The sequence below is a fragment of the Oratosquilla oratoria genome, chromosome 16 (genome assembly GCF_046742065.1).
Source record: "Oratosquilla oratoria isolate Oo_2021 chromosome 16, ASM4674206v1, whole genome shotgun sequence".
Taxonomy (NCBI): Eukaryota; Metazoa; Arthropoda; class Malacostraca; order Stomatopoda; family Squillidae; genus Oratosquilla; species Oratosquilla oratoria.
The window spans coordinates 37,369,901-37,388,435 of NC_134792.1; the positions used below are offsets into that span (position 1 = coordinate 37,369,901).

The window sequence follows — 18,535 nt, forward strand, 5'->3', positions numbered from 1 at the left end:
TGGCTCCTCCAGCTCCTGCTCATGTGGCCGAACTCCTGCGCATCGCAGAGGAACAACGTGCTGCAGGAATCACCTTCGAATAAACTCGATAATATTTTTGTAATCAAGCTATTTATTTTCGTAATAATTGAAATTTCAATAAAGAAGACATTTCGTCATTCTTCATGAAAAATTATGCCTCTGTCTTTCCTATGGACTAATTAAGAGAGAACTCCATATGAGTATTAGTACTATGTAGACCATTAAATTGATAATATTTATGCTGAAGATTAACGTTAATGTAAAATGTATAACTTACGATAATCATCATATGATTCATTTACACTATCTATTGAATTATCATGGATATTTACCTATAAGAATTTTTTTACAAGTCTCCCACATTGGTGATGTAATCTTTGTTATTGTTTCGTGACTAAAATTAATTTAGTCTGCCACAAATAAGAAGTTTTAAACTTAAAATACAAAGATATATTTTTGGTAATAGAAAAAAATGTGGAGATATATTTCAAGATGAAAGCAAATATTTCTGAAAAATATTTTAGGCTTTTAACCTGGAACTGAAGATTAAATAAATAACAAAATTATTATTATTGCCCCATTGACTCAACAAATTTGGTTTTGTTGAATAGCACTTTAATCCAAATATTGAATCTATACTGTCTTTTTATTCTATTCATAAGCAAACTCATTGTCGATAAATGTCATGTTTTCGAGCCTCTGGCACGGACCGATTCATGACTGTGAGGTAAAGGAGTTGGCAGAGGGTAAAGTAAGATACATTTTTGTATGTTTGGATTTTTATTAAGTAATTCACATTCGTCATTCAGAAATGTTTTAACAAAACAGAGATTTTTGCTCTTTTCAGTTAATTTGATGTTTAAGATAACATTATACGTATAGATCGGGCCAAGCGAGAGTTTTGAGCTCTCATCCGTGAGAGTGATATCTGTGGGCCACAAGTCCAACTAGTCATCCAAGGCAACAGGGAATTAAATATTCATATGTATACATATATATATATATATATATATATATATATATATATATATATATATATATATATATATATATATATATATCCTGCATGCGACTGTCATAAAATTATCGGATTGATGTCACTGTTACTAGCGAATTTCTCTCATAGTTACAATGACGAAAAGCGTGAAAGGGACTTTTTCCGATCCTTACCCCTTGCCAACTGGTGTACTTGAACCTTGTGTCAAACAGGAATTGGGGTCGTAGATTAGTGATCTTTCCTATCATCAGGAATCAGTTCGATTCCAGGTTTCAAGGCTTTTAAGTGTCTGTTGGTGTAGTGGGCTGAGGCTCTGTGAAGGTATCTTACGTATATAAATTATATATAACAGTGTACTGCTGTACACTACATTATTCTTGTACATCTGCAAACACACACACACACACACACACACACACACACACACACACACACACACACACACACACACACACACACACACACACACACACACAAACACACACACACAAACAAAACACACATACTCACACACATACACACACACACACACACACACACAAACACACACACACACACACACACACACACACACACACACACACACACACACACACACACATACACATACACACATACACACACACACACACACACACACACACACACACACACACTCACACACACACACACACACCTCGTGGCGCTGTGGTTAGAGTTCTCGCCTGCCACTACGAAGGTCTGGGTTCGAATTCCGCCCAGGGCTGAAATAATTAAAGTATCGCTTTGCTACGGGGTGTTACTCCAACTCTCGTGGGTGGGAAGTTGGGTGTGTATGTGCGTGTAAGGTCACAGTATTACCTATAGATCGGTCATACGAGGTCTGAGCTTTCATACGGGAAGCTAATAACTGTCGATCACAATTCCAACACGTGATCTAAGACCATGGTGAATCACACACAGACACAGACACACTCACACAAACACATACGCACACGTAATCGCACAACAACATACAGATATTATCTCACGAACACGAAAAGAAACATATGCCCCCATACAAATGCGTACACATATGCGCGCGCACACAAACACACACACGCACAAGCATGCACACATATATTCATACATACATACATACATACATACATACATACATACATACATACATACTGTCACATATATTCCCATATATGTAAGGTGGGGATAGTATAACTTTGGATAACGGCGCCCCGTGATAACGTGGGCATCAAATTACAGGACGAGTACTGAGGATGCGTGGGAAGGAGGTCCATCCATACAATGGAGTATTTGTTCTAACACTCAGCCTAGAACGAAGGAGAACGTTTTTAGTTAATTGACCAATGAGGTTCAACCACCATAGACGCAATTCCTATGGGCCAATCAGAGGATTTTTGTAGAGAAAGATCAGAGCGCCTTGGGCGTGTCAGTCTCAGTTTGAGGGTAGAGGGGAAAGTGTAAAGGTGTTGCCTCGGAGGGGTTCGGCTGAAGTAAGTCCTCTGTACTCCCCCTGTATTAGTCATAAGACCTTTTAACTCAGCTAGTAACACCACTAGTGCTTCATGTAGTGGTGTTAAATGTTTATAGTAGTGACTTAGACAGTGTTTTTCGTTGGTAAAGTATTAATTAATTAATTAATCTTCTTTCACCCCCGTTAAAAGTTTTCGAGCGGGAATCTTCTGTTTTGAAATATATTTACTCATTTGAATGTAAACTTATTTACACACTTGAAGTTTAGTGATTGTAATCCTTCATGTAATCCTGTTGAGTTTTAATGAATAGTGTTAAACGTTATTCTGTGCGTTTCATTTTTCTTGATTTTCTTGATTTTAATAAAATCAAGTGGCGACCTTGTAATTTCTATTGGAGTTTTCCCAAAGACATGGGGTCTTGGGAACTCAGTCACCCATTCACTCTTACTATGTGTTACGAGTCTGACAACTTTACAATTTCTATTTGAGTTATCCCAAAGACATGGGGTCTTGGGAACTCATTTCACATACTTAATCTATTGCAAGTCAGATAGGTGAGCGAGATTCGTAACATATAAATTGGCGACCCTGCCAGGATTTTAACGGTAAAGTGAAAGAATTACCAACGAAAATATTTAGTATTAAATAGGATCAATAGTGTGAGAAAATGAAGTTGACAAGTACAGAGGAGGTATTGGAGTTTGTACACAAACAACCTACTAAAAAGGAGATACAGAACCTTACTGCTAACGATTTAAGATTCATAGCACAAAGTCTAGGGGTTGAGCACGCACATGAGGCAAATAAAACTGAATTAATAAGAATTGTTGTAGAAATAGTGCATAATCGAGATGAGAGTGGGGCAATGAGAGATGAAGGAAGGGCAGATAGAGAGTCTGTCACTTCAGAATGTGAGGAAGAGGAAGAAGTGGAAGAGGAAATGGAGAAGGGTGAATCTCAAAACACTGAGTCTCGATTAAGCGAATTACGGTTGAAGTTAGAGATAGCTAAGATAGAAGCTGAAGTAAAAAGGGAAGAAACTGAGAGAGCTAAGATAGAAGCTGAAGTAAAAAGGGAAGAAACTGAGAGAGCTAAGATAGAAGCTGAAGTAAAAAGGGAAGAAACTGAGAGAGTTAAGATGGAAACTGAAAAGGCTAGAGTAGACAATGAAAACCTTAGACTTCAAGTTAACTTACAAGAAAGTAGACGAGTGCTATCAGAATCTCAATTCGTGAATAGAAGGCTCAACTTTGATGTAGTGCATAACGCTAAATTGCTTCCTGAATTTGATGAATCACAGGTGGATACTTACTTTAGAACGTTTGAAGGAATAGCGGAAGATTATCAGTGGCCGAAGCAGTATTGGCCTGCATTGTTGCGAACAAGCCTCAGAGGCAAGCCGCTAAGAGTTTATGGTGCTTTAGAGGATTCACAAACAAAGGATTACGATGAAATCAAAGCAGCCATCCTACGAGCCTGTGAATTAGTGCCTGAAGTTTATAGGGTAAAATTTAGGAATCTGAGGAAGCAATCTAATATCTCACACGTTGAATTTAGTAGAGAGAAAAGAATGTTATGGGACCAATGGGTAAGATCCCGTAACGTAAATGGAGATTATAGGAAACTAGCTGAGTTAATGTTAATGGAAGAGTATCTGAGATCCATCCCTAAAGAGGTGTCATTGTATCTTCAGGAGAAAGAAGTCTCGAAGTTGGAAGAGGCTGCTGTATTAGCAGATAAATATGAAATACTTAAACCTACTGCAGGGAAATTCTCAGTTACTCCAAGGGGGAGAGAGGAACAGCCGAGGATCCCACAATCAACCTCCTCAGGTGGACCTACAAAATCCCTAGAGGTCAAGAAAGGTGACTATATTAAGTCATCACAGATAATTTCATGTAGCTATTGTGGAAGGATAGGCCACCTGACGAGGGATTGTTGGCACAGGAGAAGGGAAATAGAGGGGGTTAAACCCATAGTATTATTAAATAGATGGGACACCCACATAGAAAGTAAAGTCCGAGAGGGGGAGGACGAGGAGGAGACCACCATGAGTAAGGTTGCCATAGACGGCATGGAGAAGAATGAGATGAAACCTCACTTGAGAGGTTATGACCCGTTCCTTTTTCAAGGAACAGTCACTATAAAGGGAGAGAAGAGAAAAGGGGTGACCATTCTGAGAGACTCAGGAGCTCTCCAATCAGTAATGCTGAGTAGCTTAGTTGAAAAACCTGTAGCAAAAGGGAGAGTGGTTATAGGCTTCCTAGGAGGCCTAGCCAAGGTGACACTGGTAGAGGTAGATATGGAATCACCTCTATATGAGGGACAGGCAAAGATAGGCCTAGTAGATCAGTTGCCAGTGGAAGGAGTTGAAGTAATTCTAGGAAATGACTTAGTGGGTGGGAAGATGTGCCCCACACCTACATGGGAGAGAAGAGAGAGAGAAGGGTCTAAGGACCAAGTGAGGCCAATAAAGGTCTCGAGAGGGGAAGGCTGTGGAAATCCTAAGTGTAAGGACAGTCTGAATCCCGAGGGAAGAATCCCTAGTGAAAATACTCAAGTCGAGACAGAGGTGGACTTGAGGTTCCTGTTCCGTGAGGAACGAGGCAGCGAGTCGGAAGTGTTTGACCTGACTCGTCTGTTTAAGGGAGAGAAGAAAGGAGAGAAATGGAGTCTAAGCGACTCACACAGAAAGGGAGAGAAGAAAGGAGAGAAATGGAGTCTAAGCGACTCATACAAAAAGGGAGAGAAGACAGGAGAGAAATGGAGTCTAAGTGACTCACACAGAAAGGGAGAGAAGAAAGGAGAGAAGTGGAGTCTAAGTGGCTCACACAGAAAGGGAGAGAAGAAAGGAGAGAAATGGAGTCTAAGTGACTCAAACAGAAAGGGAGAGAAGAAAGGAGATAAATGGAGTCTAAGTGACTCACACAGAAAGGGAGAGAAGAAAGGAGAGAAGTGGAGTCTAAGTGGCTCACACAGAAAGGGAGAGAAGAAAGGAGAGAAGTGGAGTCTAAGTGGCTCACACAGAAAGGGAGAGAAGAAAGGAGAGAAGTGGAGTCTAAGTGGCTCACACAGAAAGGGAGAGAAGACAGGAGAGAAATGGAGTCTAAGTGACTCAAACAGAAAGGGAGAGAAGAAAGGAGAGAAGTGGAGTCTAAGTGGCTCACACAGAAAGGGAGAGAAGAAAGGAGAGAAATGGAGTCTAAGTGACTCAAACAGAAAGGTAGAGAAGAAAGGAGATAAATGGAGTCTAAGCGACTCACACAGAATGGGTGAGAAGAAAGGAGAAAAGAGTCCTAATGACTCACAAAGAATTGGAGAGAAGGAGGGAGAAACAAGGGGTCCCAGTGTCTTACAGGGAATGGGAGAGAAGGAGGTGGAGGCCATGATCCCCCGTGGCTTACAGAGAGTTGGCTCCGATTTGAGAGAGCGGAAGGAAGGAGTGGTGAGTGAGAGTGAGTTGTCAAAGGAATACTATTTGGAGTCGGGAGTACTATTCCGCAAGTGGGTGGATAGTACCTGCCCTACTGATGACGCAGGATGGTCTGATAGGCGACAAATAGTGTTGCCGAAGGTCTACAGGGAAGGAGTTATGCGATTAGGGCATGATAATTCCTTTGCAGGACATAAAGGTGATCCAAGAGTGATGAAGTCGGTGGAGGCAGTGAGAAGTAGGTTGACCTCATGTTGGCAGAGTGTTCAAGAGCGAGTGAAGGCGAAAGTGCGAGAGCTTAAACGAGGAGCGAGGTTCAGTGACCCATACGACGTGACAAAACGAGTGAGGGAACTGAACAAAGTGGTTGTCACTCAGGGTAGGAGACGGAAGCAGCAGTTGTGTCATCTCGGTGTATGGAAAGCATACCAGGAGAGGGACAAGAGTGATGTGGGTGTGTCTGGCGGTAGTGTGCATGCCGTCTCCATCGGGCCTGAGGAAGACGAGGACTCGACCTTCCCCACCTTTGAGATGACGTGGAAGGCGAATGCAGAGGTGTGGCCACAGGTGGTGAGCCAGCTGGGTCATCTTTCGGCTGAGCAGCGAATGGACCTACTGGAGTTGCAGAGACGATACCAGGAGAGCTTTCGGGATGCCCCTGAGAGGACCCACCTGACGCTGCATGACGTGGACGGGAAGATGCGACGCCCATCAAGCAAGCCCCGTATCGTGTGAACCCGCAATAAGTGACTATCATTGAGGAAGGAACAAAGTTCCAGTGGACAAAGACTTATAATTCCGTTGTGCTTAAACTAAGAGTGTCAAAGAAAAGGGTATGCCATCAATGATCTTAGCAATTAAGTATTTTGTTGTGCATGTCCATGTTGGTGCCCAGGTAACGGTTCTCACAGACCACCATCCCTTGAAGTACCTTAACAAGTTTAAAGATAAGAACCTCCGCTTAACCAGATGGAGTTTGTTTTTGCAGGAGTATCATTTAGATGTTCGTCATGTACGAGGGAAGACAATGTGGTAGCCGATTGCCTGTCGATATTGTAAGTATGTTCTCCCTCAAGTAAACAAAAAAAAAAAAAAAAAAAATCTTTTCAAGATTTTTTTTTTTAACCTTAAAGAGGGAGGTGTCACATATATTCCCATATATGTAAGGTGGGGATAGTATAACTTTGGATAACGGCGCCCCGTGATAACGTGGGCATCAAATTACAGGACGAGTACTGAGGATGCGTGGGAAGGAGGTCCATCCATACAATGGAGTATTTGTTCTAACACTCAGCCTAGAACGAAGGAGAACGTTTTTAGTTAATTGACCAATGAGGTTCAACCACCATAGACGCAATTCCTATGGGCCAATCAGAGGATTTTTGTAGAGAAAGATCAGAGCGCCTTGGGCGTGTCAGTCTCAGTTTGAGGGTAGAGGGGAAAGTGTAAAGGTGTTGCCTCGGAGGGGTTCGGCTGAAGTAAGTCCTCTGTACTCCCCCTGTATTAGTCATAAGACCTTTTAACTCAGCTAGTAACACCACTAGTGCTTCATGTAGTGGTGTTAAATGTTTATAGTAGTGACTTAGACAGTGTTTTTCGTTGGTAAAGTATTAATTAATTAATTAATCTTCTTTCACCCCCGTTAAAAGTTTTCGAGCGGGAATCTTCTGTTTTGAAATATATTTACTCATTTGAATGTAAACTTATTTACACACTTGAAGTTTAGTGATTGTAATCCTTCATGTAATCCTGTTGAGTTTTAATGAATAGTGTTAAACGTTATTCTGTGCGTTTCATTTTTCTTGATTTTCTTGATTTTAATAAAATCAAGTGGCGACCTTGTAATTTCTATTGGAGTTTTCCCAAAGACATGGGGTCTTGGGAACTCAGTCACCCATTCACTCTTACTATGTGTTACGAGTCTGACAACTTTACAATTTCTATTTGAGTTATCCCAAAGACATGGGGTCTTGGGAACTCATTTCACATACTTAATCTATTGCAAGTCAGATAGGTGAGCGAGATTCGTAACAATACATACATACATACATACATACATACATACATACATACATACATACATACATACATACATACATACATACATACATACATACATACATACATACATACATACATACATACATACATACATACATACATACATACATACATACATGCTTACTTGCTTAAAGCTGTCCGTCGATTTCGACGATGACGTCACTCCATGCGAAGGAGTTGAAAGATGAAAGAAATTTAGCGTTGATGGGTCTTGCGGTGGCTGACGAGTCCAATGCGGGTGGCACATACACGTCCACAGATGTCACACACGTACTCTCCACCTGGAAGAGCTGGACGATGGCGCCTAGCTCGTCTTTCTTCAGCCACTCTGTCATAATTTTGGTTGAATGAGGTCATTCCCGCCTGGCAGGTCGCCTTCCACTTATCTCTGTCTTCAGTTAGTGTTTCTAGTTGCATAGGTTGGATGCCACACTTTTTCAAGTTAGCCTTCAAGCAGTCTTTGTACCGTTTGCGCTGCCCACCCACTGATCGTCGTCCTTCTGCGAGTTCTCCATATAAAATCTGCCTTGGGAGTCTATTTTCCGGCATTCTTGACACGTGTACAATCCCTCTGAGCTGTTTCCGCACACGATCATAGCTTCAAGAGAATCTACACCCGCCCTCATTCGTATCTCCGTGTGAGGTATGCGGTGCCACCACTTAAGGCCAAGAATCTTCTGCAGGCAGCTTATGTGGAACCTCTCTAGCGTCTTGATGTGCCCTCGGTAAGGGACCCAGGTTTCACTTAAGTAGAGCAGAATTGAGAGACAGATTGATTTGTAAACTGCGATCTTTGTGCGTACAGTGAGGTCCCTACAAAGAAACACTCTCCCTGAGAGTTTTCCGAAAGAGGTCGAGACAAGGCTGATTCTACGATGTATTTCATCTGTCATATTATCTTTAATGTTGATAATTGAACCCAAGTATTTAAAACTATTCACATTTTTTATCAATGTTTTGTACACTTTGAAGGTGGCGGGTTCAATATTGGGCTGCAAAGTGGTCATCGCTTCGGTTTTGTCGGTGCTAATTACAAGGCCCGCGCATGTGTAGGTTTGTTCCAGTTCTTGGAGATTGCGCTGAAGGCCATCAGAAGTGCATCCCACAATTGCGGCATCATCCCCATACTAGAGCTCAACTACGCAATCCCTAGTAGTTTTTGTGGGCGCTTTCAGTCGTCGTAGGTTGAAGAGGTTGCCGTCCAATCGATAAGAAAGTGGCACACCGTCCTCTGGGCTGATGCCTTGTGCAGCAGCGATCATAACAGCTGCGAGGTACAGGTTAAAAATTACAAGAGCAATGACACAGCCCTGTCGCACACCGGTGCACACATTGATAGGGTCAGATCTAATACCGTCACCAAGGACTCTAACCACTGCACACATACACAGACACGCACACACATACACACACACACGCACATACACATACACTGTCTCTCCCAACCCCTTATACATAGGAAGATATAGTTTATGAGAAAGTCGGAAAGTAAATTTAAAAAAGGAAAAGCTTCATTTGATGTTTGCATTTGTGGGAGTCGCATTTTAAGTGTGGTGTATACGTGTATTCACGGCGTGTAGATTAAATTTACTTTTTGCGTGTGAAATACTTAGCTGTTAGAAAATTAATGGAAATAAGAACAAAACATGCATAATGACATGTACACAGACAATCCAGTCATAATATCTCTTAGCCGACCAGTGTGTTTATTGATATTAGAGCATAACCATTGCCAATTTACCCCTCTTTTCCCTGGGCATACGACTTTGAAAGTAGTAAACAAATGCTGTGTAGAGGTATCTAAAGTTGCTATACAATATTTGACAACCAGTTAAAACCAACAGCGATTGGTAGAAGTATACAAATAAAGCATGGCTTCTCATATATGAGAGTGTGGGTCGGATGGAGTGCAGAAATAGCTTGAGTGGCCAGGTCTGATGTTATGTGCCACATCAAATGTTCATGGTTGGTGTAGAGTCTGTCAAAAAGTTTGAATTGCAGTGTATGATTGTTTTGGTTAGGTGGCTGGACTTTTGCAGTATAGTTAATTATGCCAGAAGTTCTGAAATCATAAATTACTATCAAACAATACAATTACAATGTCTTAATATCTGGTTACCATTCCCAAGTTACAGATACCTTCTAATAATCAAATTGATTATCCATTGTGACCTTTCCTATTCATTTTTAACGTGTAACCTTTACTAAACTTATGCTTTATTACATATCCTAATTATATATTTTGCGACTTCTAGGTACAATTCTTATTCTTCTATTTATGCTTACAATGAATAATCTAGGGTATCTGATGTTGGATCTTTCTGATTGGATTCAATTAGTGCAGTTACACTTTGCCGCATTTCAAGAGGATAGGTGATTGTGGCCTATCATTTTCCCTTCGGCATTCATTTCACCCCGGTATATAATCTAATTTACTAAAATTAATTTACAGTCTGCTATGAATAGAAACGTACTCTAAAAATTAGTCTGTTTACTTAGAAGCAGCAAATGCAATGACCACTGAGAATATTAAGAAAAATGAATTAATTACATTCATGATTTATGCGGCATTGATAGAGCAAGAGGGGAACTTTAAATATCTACTATGAATATGACCACGTAATGGGAAATGTTTCTGCTGTAAAATATTGAGATGCACAAAGTTTGTATCTGTACCTGAAAGAAAAGGCAGTGACTACCTCACGTGTGTTTGTCATGACCAGAGTGAGATGACATCAGTATATCAGTACACTAAGGATATTACAGGTGCTGATTTACAAAGGAGAATGAGAAAAGTCCCTTTTAAAATCAATGAGAGGATCTTATAACAGAAGACAAAGGATCTGTTATAAGTTGCCCTAAGAGCTTGGCCAACCGAGGTAAATGGCAGTCACTGGTAATGAATGGGTATTCGTTGTTGTGAAATACAACACATCAAAAGGAGTTAGAGGTGATTCAAATTGTCTACGACAGGCTAATATGTGATGATGAATAACTATGAACAATAGTGATATTTCTTTGTAATGAATTATACTGTGTTCTTTTGACCGGTATAATGTTAGAATGGATAAGTCAATACAAGATACAGTGGAACCTCGCTATTCGTACACAATCCGTTCCAGGAGGCTGTTCGAATGGCGATTCATTTTTTCCCATAAGATATAATGTAAGTTGGATTAATCCGTTCCAGAACCACATATTATTGCTTATTGAAATAATATTTTAAGCATAAAATACATAAAAACTATGAAAAACAATAAATATACAGTACTGTACAGTACATGAAATAGAAAAAAAATTAACTGGACTTTACCTGTACTGAGGTAAGCTGATGGCATAAATGGAAGGTGTAGAGGAGGAGGAGGGATGTTGATGTTACTGTTTGGAAGGGGAGTCAATTTCCATATAAACATCAGGTAACATCCCTTCATGTGTTTTCTCTCTTTCTGGTGTTCTTTCTTTTTTCTGTCTTTTTGCACTATAAGAATCTTGGGATTCTTTCTTTAAAAACCTGTCCAATGCTGTCTGCCTTTGACGATTTCTCAGAATTTCTCTAAAATGGTCCATAACATTGTTATTAAGCAAATTTCTGCCTTGGAAATGCTTCTCTTACTACTTTCCTTCTCTGAAGAAGAAAGTTCTTCAACCTCTTCTTCTTGCTGCTCCATGTGCAGTTCTTAGAGTTCTTCAGTTGCCAGCTCATTTCTATGGTATTCGACCAACTCCTCCACATCATCACTGTCTACATCCAATCCCATGGACTTCCCCAGGAACAAAATATCATCCACCACTACAGGCTCCGTATAAAAGCCTTCAAAGTATCTGGCTGCCACTCAGTCTTGCCACAGATTCTTCCATACAGAGTTCAGTGTCCTGAAAGAAACTTCCCCCCCAGGCTTTGTCTATTATCTTCAAACAATGAAGGATATTGAAATGGTTCTTCCAAGAGTCCCTGAGGGTTAGTTCTGTGTCAGAGGTCACTTCAAAGCACCTTTGAAAAAGTGGTTTTGTGTAAAGCTTTTTGAAGTTTGAAATGACCTGCTGATCCATGGGGTGGATTACAGGAGTGGTATTAGGGAAAAAAAAACTCACTTGGATGAAGCTGTATTCACCCACCAGATCTTCTTCTATGCCTGGAGGATGAACAGGAGCATTGTCCATTACTAGAAGGGCCTTGAGTGGTAAGTTTTTCTGCTCTAGATATTTTTTTACACTCGGGGCAAATATTTCATATATCCACTCGGTGAAGAACTGCCTTGTTACCCAAGCCTTACTATTAGCCCTCCACATTACATTGAGTTTACTTTTTATAACATTATTTTTCTCAAACGCTCTTGGGTTTTCTGGGTGGTAGACAAGCAAAGGTTTAATTTTGAGGTCCCCACTAGCATTATCACACAACAAGAGTGTAAGCCTGTCTTTCATAGGCTAGTGTCCTGGCAATGATTTCTCCTCTTTTGTGATGTAGGTCCTCTTAGGCATCTTCTTCCAGAAGAGGCTAGTTTCATCACAATTAAAAATTTTGTGAGGAGTAAATCCCTTACGCTCTACAAAGTTTTTAATTCCCCAACAAACTTTTCCGCAGCATCTTTGTTTACACTGCCAGCCTCCCCACACCTAACAACACTGTGAATGCCACTTCGTTTCTTAAATCGATCAAACCAACCCCTACTTGCTATTCATCACTTTCTGCACTGATTCCAGATCTGTCTCGCTTAAAGTCATCATACAACCGCTTTACTTTTTCACAAATTTTTGTTTCAGAAATGCTGTCACCACCAACTTGTTTTTCGTTATCCAAATTAACAAAAGTTTTTCCATTTGTTCAATTATAGGTGACCTGTTCACAGCAAGAACGGTCACTCCTTTTGCCACATTAGCCTCTTTTATTATGTCTTTATTTTTCAGTATAGACGATATGGTTGATTACGCCATGCCATACAGAGTTGCCTGGTCAGAGATACGAGTTCCACTTTCAAAATTCGCAGAGTTCTTTTTTCAATTCAATTGTCGTTCTCACTGCTTTCCTTTTAGGCTTGGTTGAATCACTAATCTTTTTTGAACCCATGGCTGCACTATTTTATAATAAAGTTAAAAAAAATAGCAATAAAGTAGCACAAAGTTTCACGAAGCTTCAGTGGATGATGTGTAGTTTACGGAAGCTACCACGAGACTAAGCTGAAAGATCGCATGGCGCGACCAGTAACAAGGTGACGCTGTCCGATTTTGCGGGGCAAGTACGAATAACGAGTTGAATTTTACCTTGAACAAGTTTGACGAATAAAGAGTTGTACGAATAGAGAGATGGACGAATGGCGGGGTTCCACTGTATAAGTAAACATATGTTTTACTGTGATTTCAAGAAATATAACAACAATAAATAGGCTAGCTAAAAAGATTTGTCGAATCTATTCGAAGGTGATTCCTGCAGCACGCTGTTTCTCTGCGATGTGCAGTAATTCGGCCACATGAGCAGGAGCTGGAAGGAGCCACATGCAGATGAACACCCTGAGGTTGGAAACCATATTCATTGGCAATGTAGCGGACCTCGAGCACGTTTCCGAATTCGTCAGAGTAGCTGCCGACACATCAAGAAAAATGTATTAGATGCAATAATAGAAATGCGTTATTTGTACTTGAGTATACGCGGTTACTATCAAGTAATTTTCAACGTCTCACCTGAAGATTCCCGCAGCGTTACTCTGCCCAACGCCACCTCCGGCAGGCTTTAGTATGAATCTAATTCCGTTAGCAGCCTCAAAGTCGCTGGCAGAGGCGCCAGCGACGGGCTCCTGGCAAGTTTCGGCTACTATAGGGATGTGAACGGGCTCCTCTTGGGAATCAAAGTCGGCGATGGCGAAAGCCAGAAGCGCAAACACGAAAAACAGCCTGGAAATCAGGGAAGATTTTCCAATAAACATCAGAAAATCTAAACATACATGGTTGAGTACGAGTGGAAGCATTCTTCATATAATGTATTGTACGTGTGTGTGTGTGTGTGTGTGTGTGTGTGTGTGTGTGTGTGTGTGTGTGTGTGTGTGTGTGTGTGTGTGTGTGTGTGTGTGTGTGTGTGTGTGTGTGTGTGTGTGTGTGTGTGTGTGTGTGTGTGTGTGTGTGTGTGTGTGTGTGTGTGTGTGTGTGTGTGTGTGTGTGTGTGTGTGTGTGTGTGTGTGTGTGTGTTTGTGTTTGTGTGTGTGTGTTTGCTTTAGATTACAAAAACCTCCAGTTAATTAGAACTATTTTACTAATATGTAAATAGATAATAAGAGATTATTTGTATATGTGTACACGAGAAAGTTTTAATGATGTAACAAGTGAACACATTTCTCCGATATACCGGACTCACGTTAAAAATTCATTTCTGTCAAACTTTCACAGGCCTCTTAATGCAGATTTAGTCTACTTTGATTTGTGACTCAATAATGAAATTATGAATTAATCGTAGGATACATAGACTTTGGTTAGTTGCATTTAAGGTAAGACCTATATACTCTAACAGTAAGATACATCTCTCTAGACCCTACAGAATTTCATGTCAGCGATACAGAGGCCACACGAATAACTCAAGGGTCAATTTGAATGAGACCCTTAGAGAAATAGTAAATGAATGATTAAAGCGAGTTAGTTGTGGTACAATTTCCATATATACTTAGTAGGTTTTAAAAAATATAAAATAATGAAGTTCTAATTGCAATATATAAGGACTTACCATATGCATATTGAAAAAATACTTAAAGTACAAAAGAGAGGAGCTATGATGTATTGAGTTTGCAGAAGATTCCGTACTCAGTGGTTCGCTGACATCCCGCCCAATAATTATGGTAAATGAGTATCAAGTTAAGCGATAGATGACTACACAGTATAAACATGTTCGTTGATTAGAATATAACGCAATACAAACAGGTTTTGTTTTCCAGTATGATGGCATGTTAAGTTTATAGAAATAGATGTTTGTTTGCATTTCGTAAAAACTTTCCACAATGTTATTCGCAGAATCAGCTATTAGGTTGCAAAAGAATCTAGTATGGGACAAACCTCAACAAATGTATGTATCCAGGATACTCACGAGATTCATATTGGTGATGTAGGGGAACCTGAAGGAAAAAATGGGGAAAGTTAGTGACCGCGGTTTTTTAGGGTTCCCGGGAGAATGAACGAGAGGAGAGAGAAGGGGTTTCGACCATACAGTCTTGAAGACCAACTTGTTCACCTAGATCTGAATCTACCCTCTTACTAAGTATGTCAACATGTACAAATGGCATAGATTCTTATATTCTTTGAAAATAAGAATACCAATATGAAAAATACATCAAGAAATTCGAATTCAGCTTATTTCTTACGAGTAGATTTAAATCAAGGAGAACAAGTTTCCTTGCCACACATGGAGACGACGTAGTCGAAATCCCTTAACTCCTCTGCCCTCCCTTCATTCACTCACACGCTCACTATAAAAGACCGTGTCCTGCCAGATCTCCCATGCATTCCTGCAGCTTCCTCTACATCGCCAACATGAAGTTTGTGAGGGTCTTGTGTATTTATTCGTTTGTTACTGTTAGTCCAATAACTTGTTGTTTCAGAAGCTGTGATCAAGTTAATTAATTAGGTTTCTGTAATGTGCATCTCAACACACCTTCCTAAGGGACCAATAATTGTGGAAGACCAAAACTATCTTCTAAATCACTATTTCTTTACTATACGAGCTTAGCTACACCGTAAGCTCAGCTTATACTTTACCTCTTTTTTGGGGAGGGTTCCTAGGTTATTCAGGGTACATTTAGAGATCTTGACATAGTGCTAGACTGTTTAATTCAGCTTAGGTCTGAACTTTTGTGTCACAAAAGGTTAAAAGATATATAAACTAAAATCGATTAACTTCTTTGTGGGCCTTTTTTGGCACATATACTGCTTTTGTTCTGACAAACGCCAGAAAATATGATCCTATTTTGGTCAAATATGGTTAAGGATAGGTTAGGTTGATCATTTACTGCTTCTTTACCTTTATTGTTTGTAATATCACCAGCTTAATTAGTAATGGGTCTATTCCAGAAACGCACACGCACACACACATACACACACACACACACATACACACACACACACGCATACACACACACACGCACACACATTCACACATGCATACAGGCACAAATATGCCCACAGACCCATGAGCAATATATGTGCTTATGTTTACCCTTTACATAATTCCAAGTTTTATAGATAGTGTTTGTGTCAGATCCTCCCTTACAAATTCCAATTACGATAATGTTCATTTAAATTATATTCTTCACCGTCATCCGCACAGATGATCCTGATCGCACTCGTGTCCATCGCTTCAGCTGACTTTGATTCCAGCGAGGAGAAGGTCCACATCCCCATTATCGCTGAGACTCGTCAGGAACCCGTCGCCGGTGCATCTGCCAGCGACTTCGAGGCCGGTAATGGAATCAGATTCATTCAGAAGGCCGCCGCAGGTGGTGCTGGGCAGAGCAATGCTGAGGGAGTCTTCAGGTAAAATGCTAGAATCTCTACTTCATATTAACCCTAAATGATAATGAATAGCCACAGAAGTCCCTTTGCACTCTTACTATTAAAAGTTTTTGCGCTCTCTCTTATAGCTACCCTGACGAATTTGGCAACGTGATCGAGGTCCGCTATGTAGCCAACGAGTTCGGCTTCCAACCCCAGGGTGTCCATCTTCCCGTGGCTCCTCCAGCTCCTGCTCATGTGGCCGAACTCCTGCGCATCGCAGAGGAACAACGTGCTGCAGGAATCACCTTCGAATAAACTCGATAATATCTTTGTAATCAAACTATTTATTTTCGTAATAATTAAGATTTCAATAAAGAGGACATTTCGTCATTCTTCATGAAAAATTATGTCTCTGTGTTTCCTATGGACTAATTAAGAGAGAACTCCATATTAGTATTAGTACTATGTAGACTATTGAATTAACAGTACTTATGCTGAAGATTAGGGTTAATATACAATATATAACTTATGATTCATTTGCACTATCTACTGAATTATCATCGGTATTTACCAACAAGGTATTTTTACAAACCTACCACATTGGTAATTGAATCTTTGTTATTGTCTCGTGACTAAAATTAATTTGGTCTGACTCTAAAATTCTGGCGACTACCACAAATAAGAAGTTTTAAACGGAAGATATAAATATATACTTTTTTAAATAGAAAAACTATGGGTATATGTTTCATCATGAAAGCAAATATTTCTGGAAAAGATTTTAAGCTTTTAACCTGGAACTGAAGCTTAAATACATAACAACATTATTGTTACCTCATTGACTAAAAAAATCTGATTTAATTGAATATCACTTGAATCCAAATACCAAATCTATAATGTCTTTTTATTCTATTCATAAGCAACCTCATTGCCAATAAATGTTATGTTTTTTGAGTCTCTGGTACGGACCGATTCATGACTGTGAGATAAAGGAGTTGGCAGAGGGTAATCTAAGATACCCTTTTGTATGTTTGTATTTTTATTAGGTAATTTACATTTGTCATTCAGAAATGTTTTAACAAACCCGATATTTTTCGTCTTCTCAGTTCATTGCATAAGTAAGATAACATTATACCCATAGATCGGGGCATGTGTGAGTTTTGAGCTCCCATCCGCGAGAGTGATATCTGTCGGCCATAAGTCCAACTAGTCATTACTACCATATGACCTTTCCTAAAATTATGCTGTATTACATATCCTAATGATATATTTTGCGATTTATAGTTACAGTTCTTATTCTTCTATTTATACTTGCAATGAATAATCTATGGGGATCTAATGTTGGATCTTACAGATTGGATTCAATTAGTGCAAATACACTGTGCCGCAATTCAAGAGGATAGGTGCTTGTGCCCTATCATTTCCACTGCGGCATTTATTTCACCCCGGTATGTATTCTAATTTACTCAATATAATTTACAGTCTGCTATAAATAGGAACGTATTATAGAAATTAGTCTGTTTTCTTTGAAACAGTACATACCAGGACCACTAAGAATATCTTCAAAAATTAAACATTATTTTTTTTCTATGAAATAATTACATGCATGGTTTATGGGGAGCTTCAAATACCTACCATGACTTTGGCCATGTAATGGAAATATTTCTTCTATAAAACATTGAGATGCACAAAGTTTTTACCTGTGCCTGAGAGAAAAGACAAGGAGTACTTCACATGTGTTTATGTCATGACCAGTATATTAGCAAACTAAGGATATTACAGGTGCTGATTGACAAAGTGAGCAAAATCACTTTTAAAATCAACGTGCTGTGAAGTCCAACACATAAAAAGGAGTTACAGATGATTAAAATTGTTTCAGTCAGGCTAATATGTGAAGATGAAAAACTATGATCAATAGTGATATTTCTTTGCAACGCATTATACTGTGTTCTTTGAACGAGTATAATATCAAAATGACCATAGCTTTGTAAAGGGCATATGGTTGGATAAATCAACACAAGAAATAAACAAATATATGTTTTACTGTGATTTAAAGAAATACAACAATAATAAATAGGCTAGCTA

At 39.7% G+C, this 18,535-nt stretch overlaps 2 protein-coding genes across 2 annotated transcripts in view; both read left to right on the forward strand.

Annotated features, from left to right (window-relative positions):
• Positions 1–83, forward strand: part of LOC143033624 (cuticle protein AMP2-like) — a 1,421-nt gene extending 1,338 nt beyond the window's left edge. The window contains exon 3 of the mRNA XM_076199114.1: positions 1–83. This exon is cut by the window's left edge and continues 86 nt beyond it. Coding sequence (XP_076055229.1) covers positions 1–83 — 83 coding nt within the window.
• Positions 84–16,286: 16,203 nt separating this feature from the next.
• On the forward strand, positions 16,287–16,768 carry LOC143033625 (cuticle protein AMP2-like). Its single transcript, XM_076199115.1, has 2 exons — positions 16,287–16,492; positions 16,600–16,768. The coding sequence occupies exons 1-2, from the start codon at positions 16,287–16,289 to the stop codon at positions 16,766–16,768; spliced, it is 375 nt and encodes a 124-aa protein (XP_076055230.1).
• Positions 16,769–18,535: the final 1,767 nt, after the last annotated feature.

Bases quoted from the DNA above. Each gene is read 5' to 3' on its own strand.
- LOC143033625 (XM_076199115.1), top strand. From the start codon at position 16,287: ATGATCCTGATCGCACTCGTGTCCATCGCTTCAGCTGACTTTGATTCC. The intron at 16,493-16,599 runs GTAAAATGCTAG...TCTCTCTTATAG, and splicing joins AATGCTGAGGGAGTCTTCAG to CTACCCTGACGAATTTGGCA.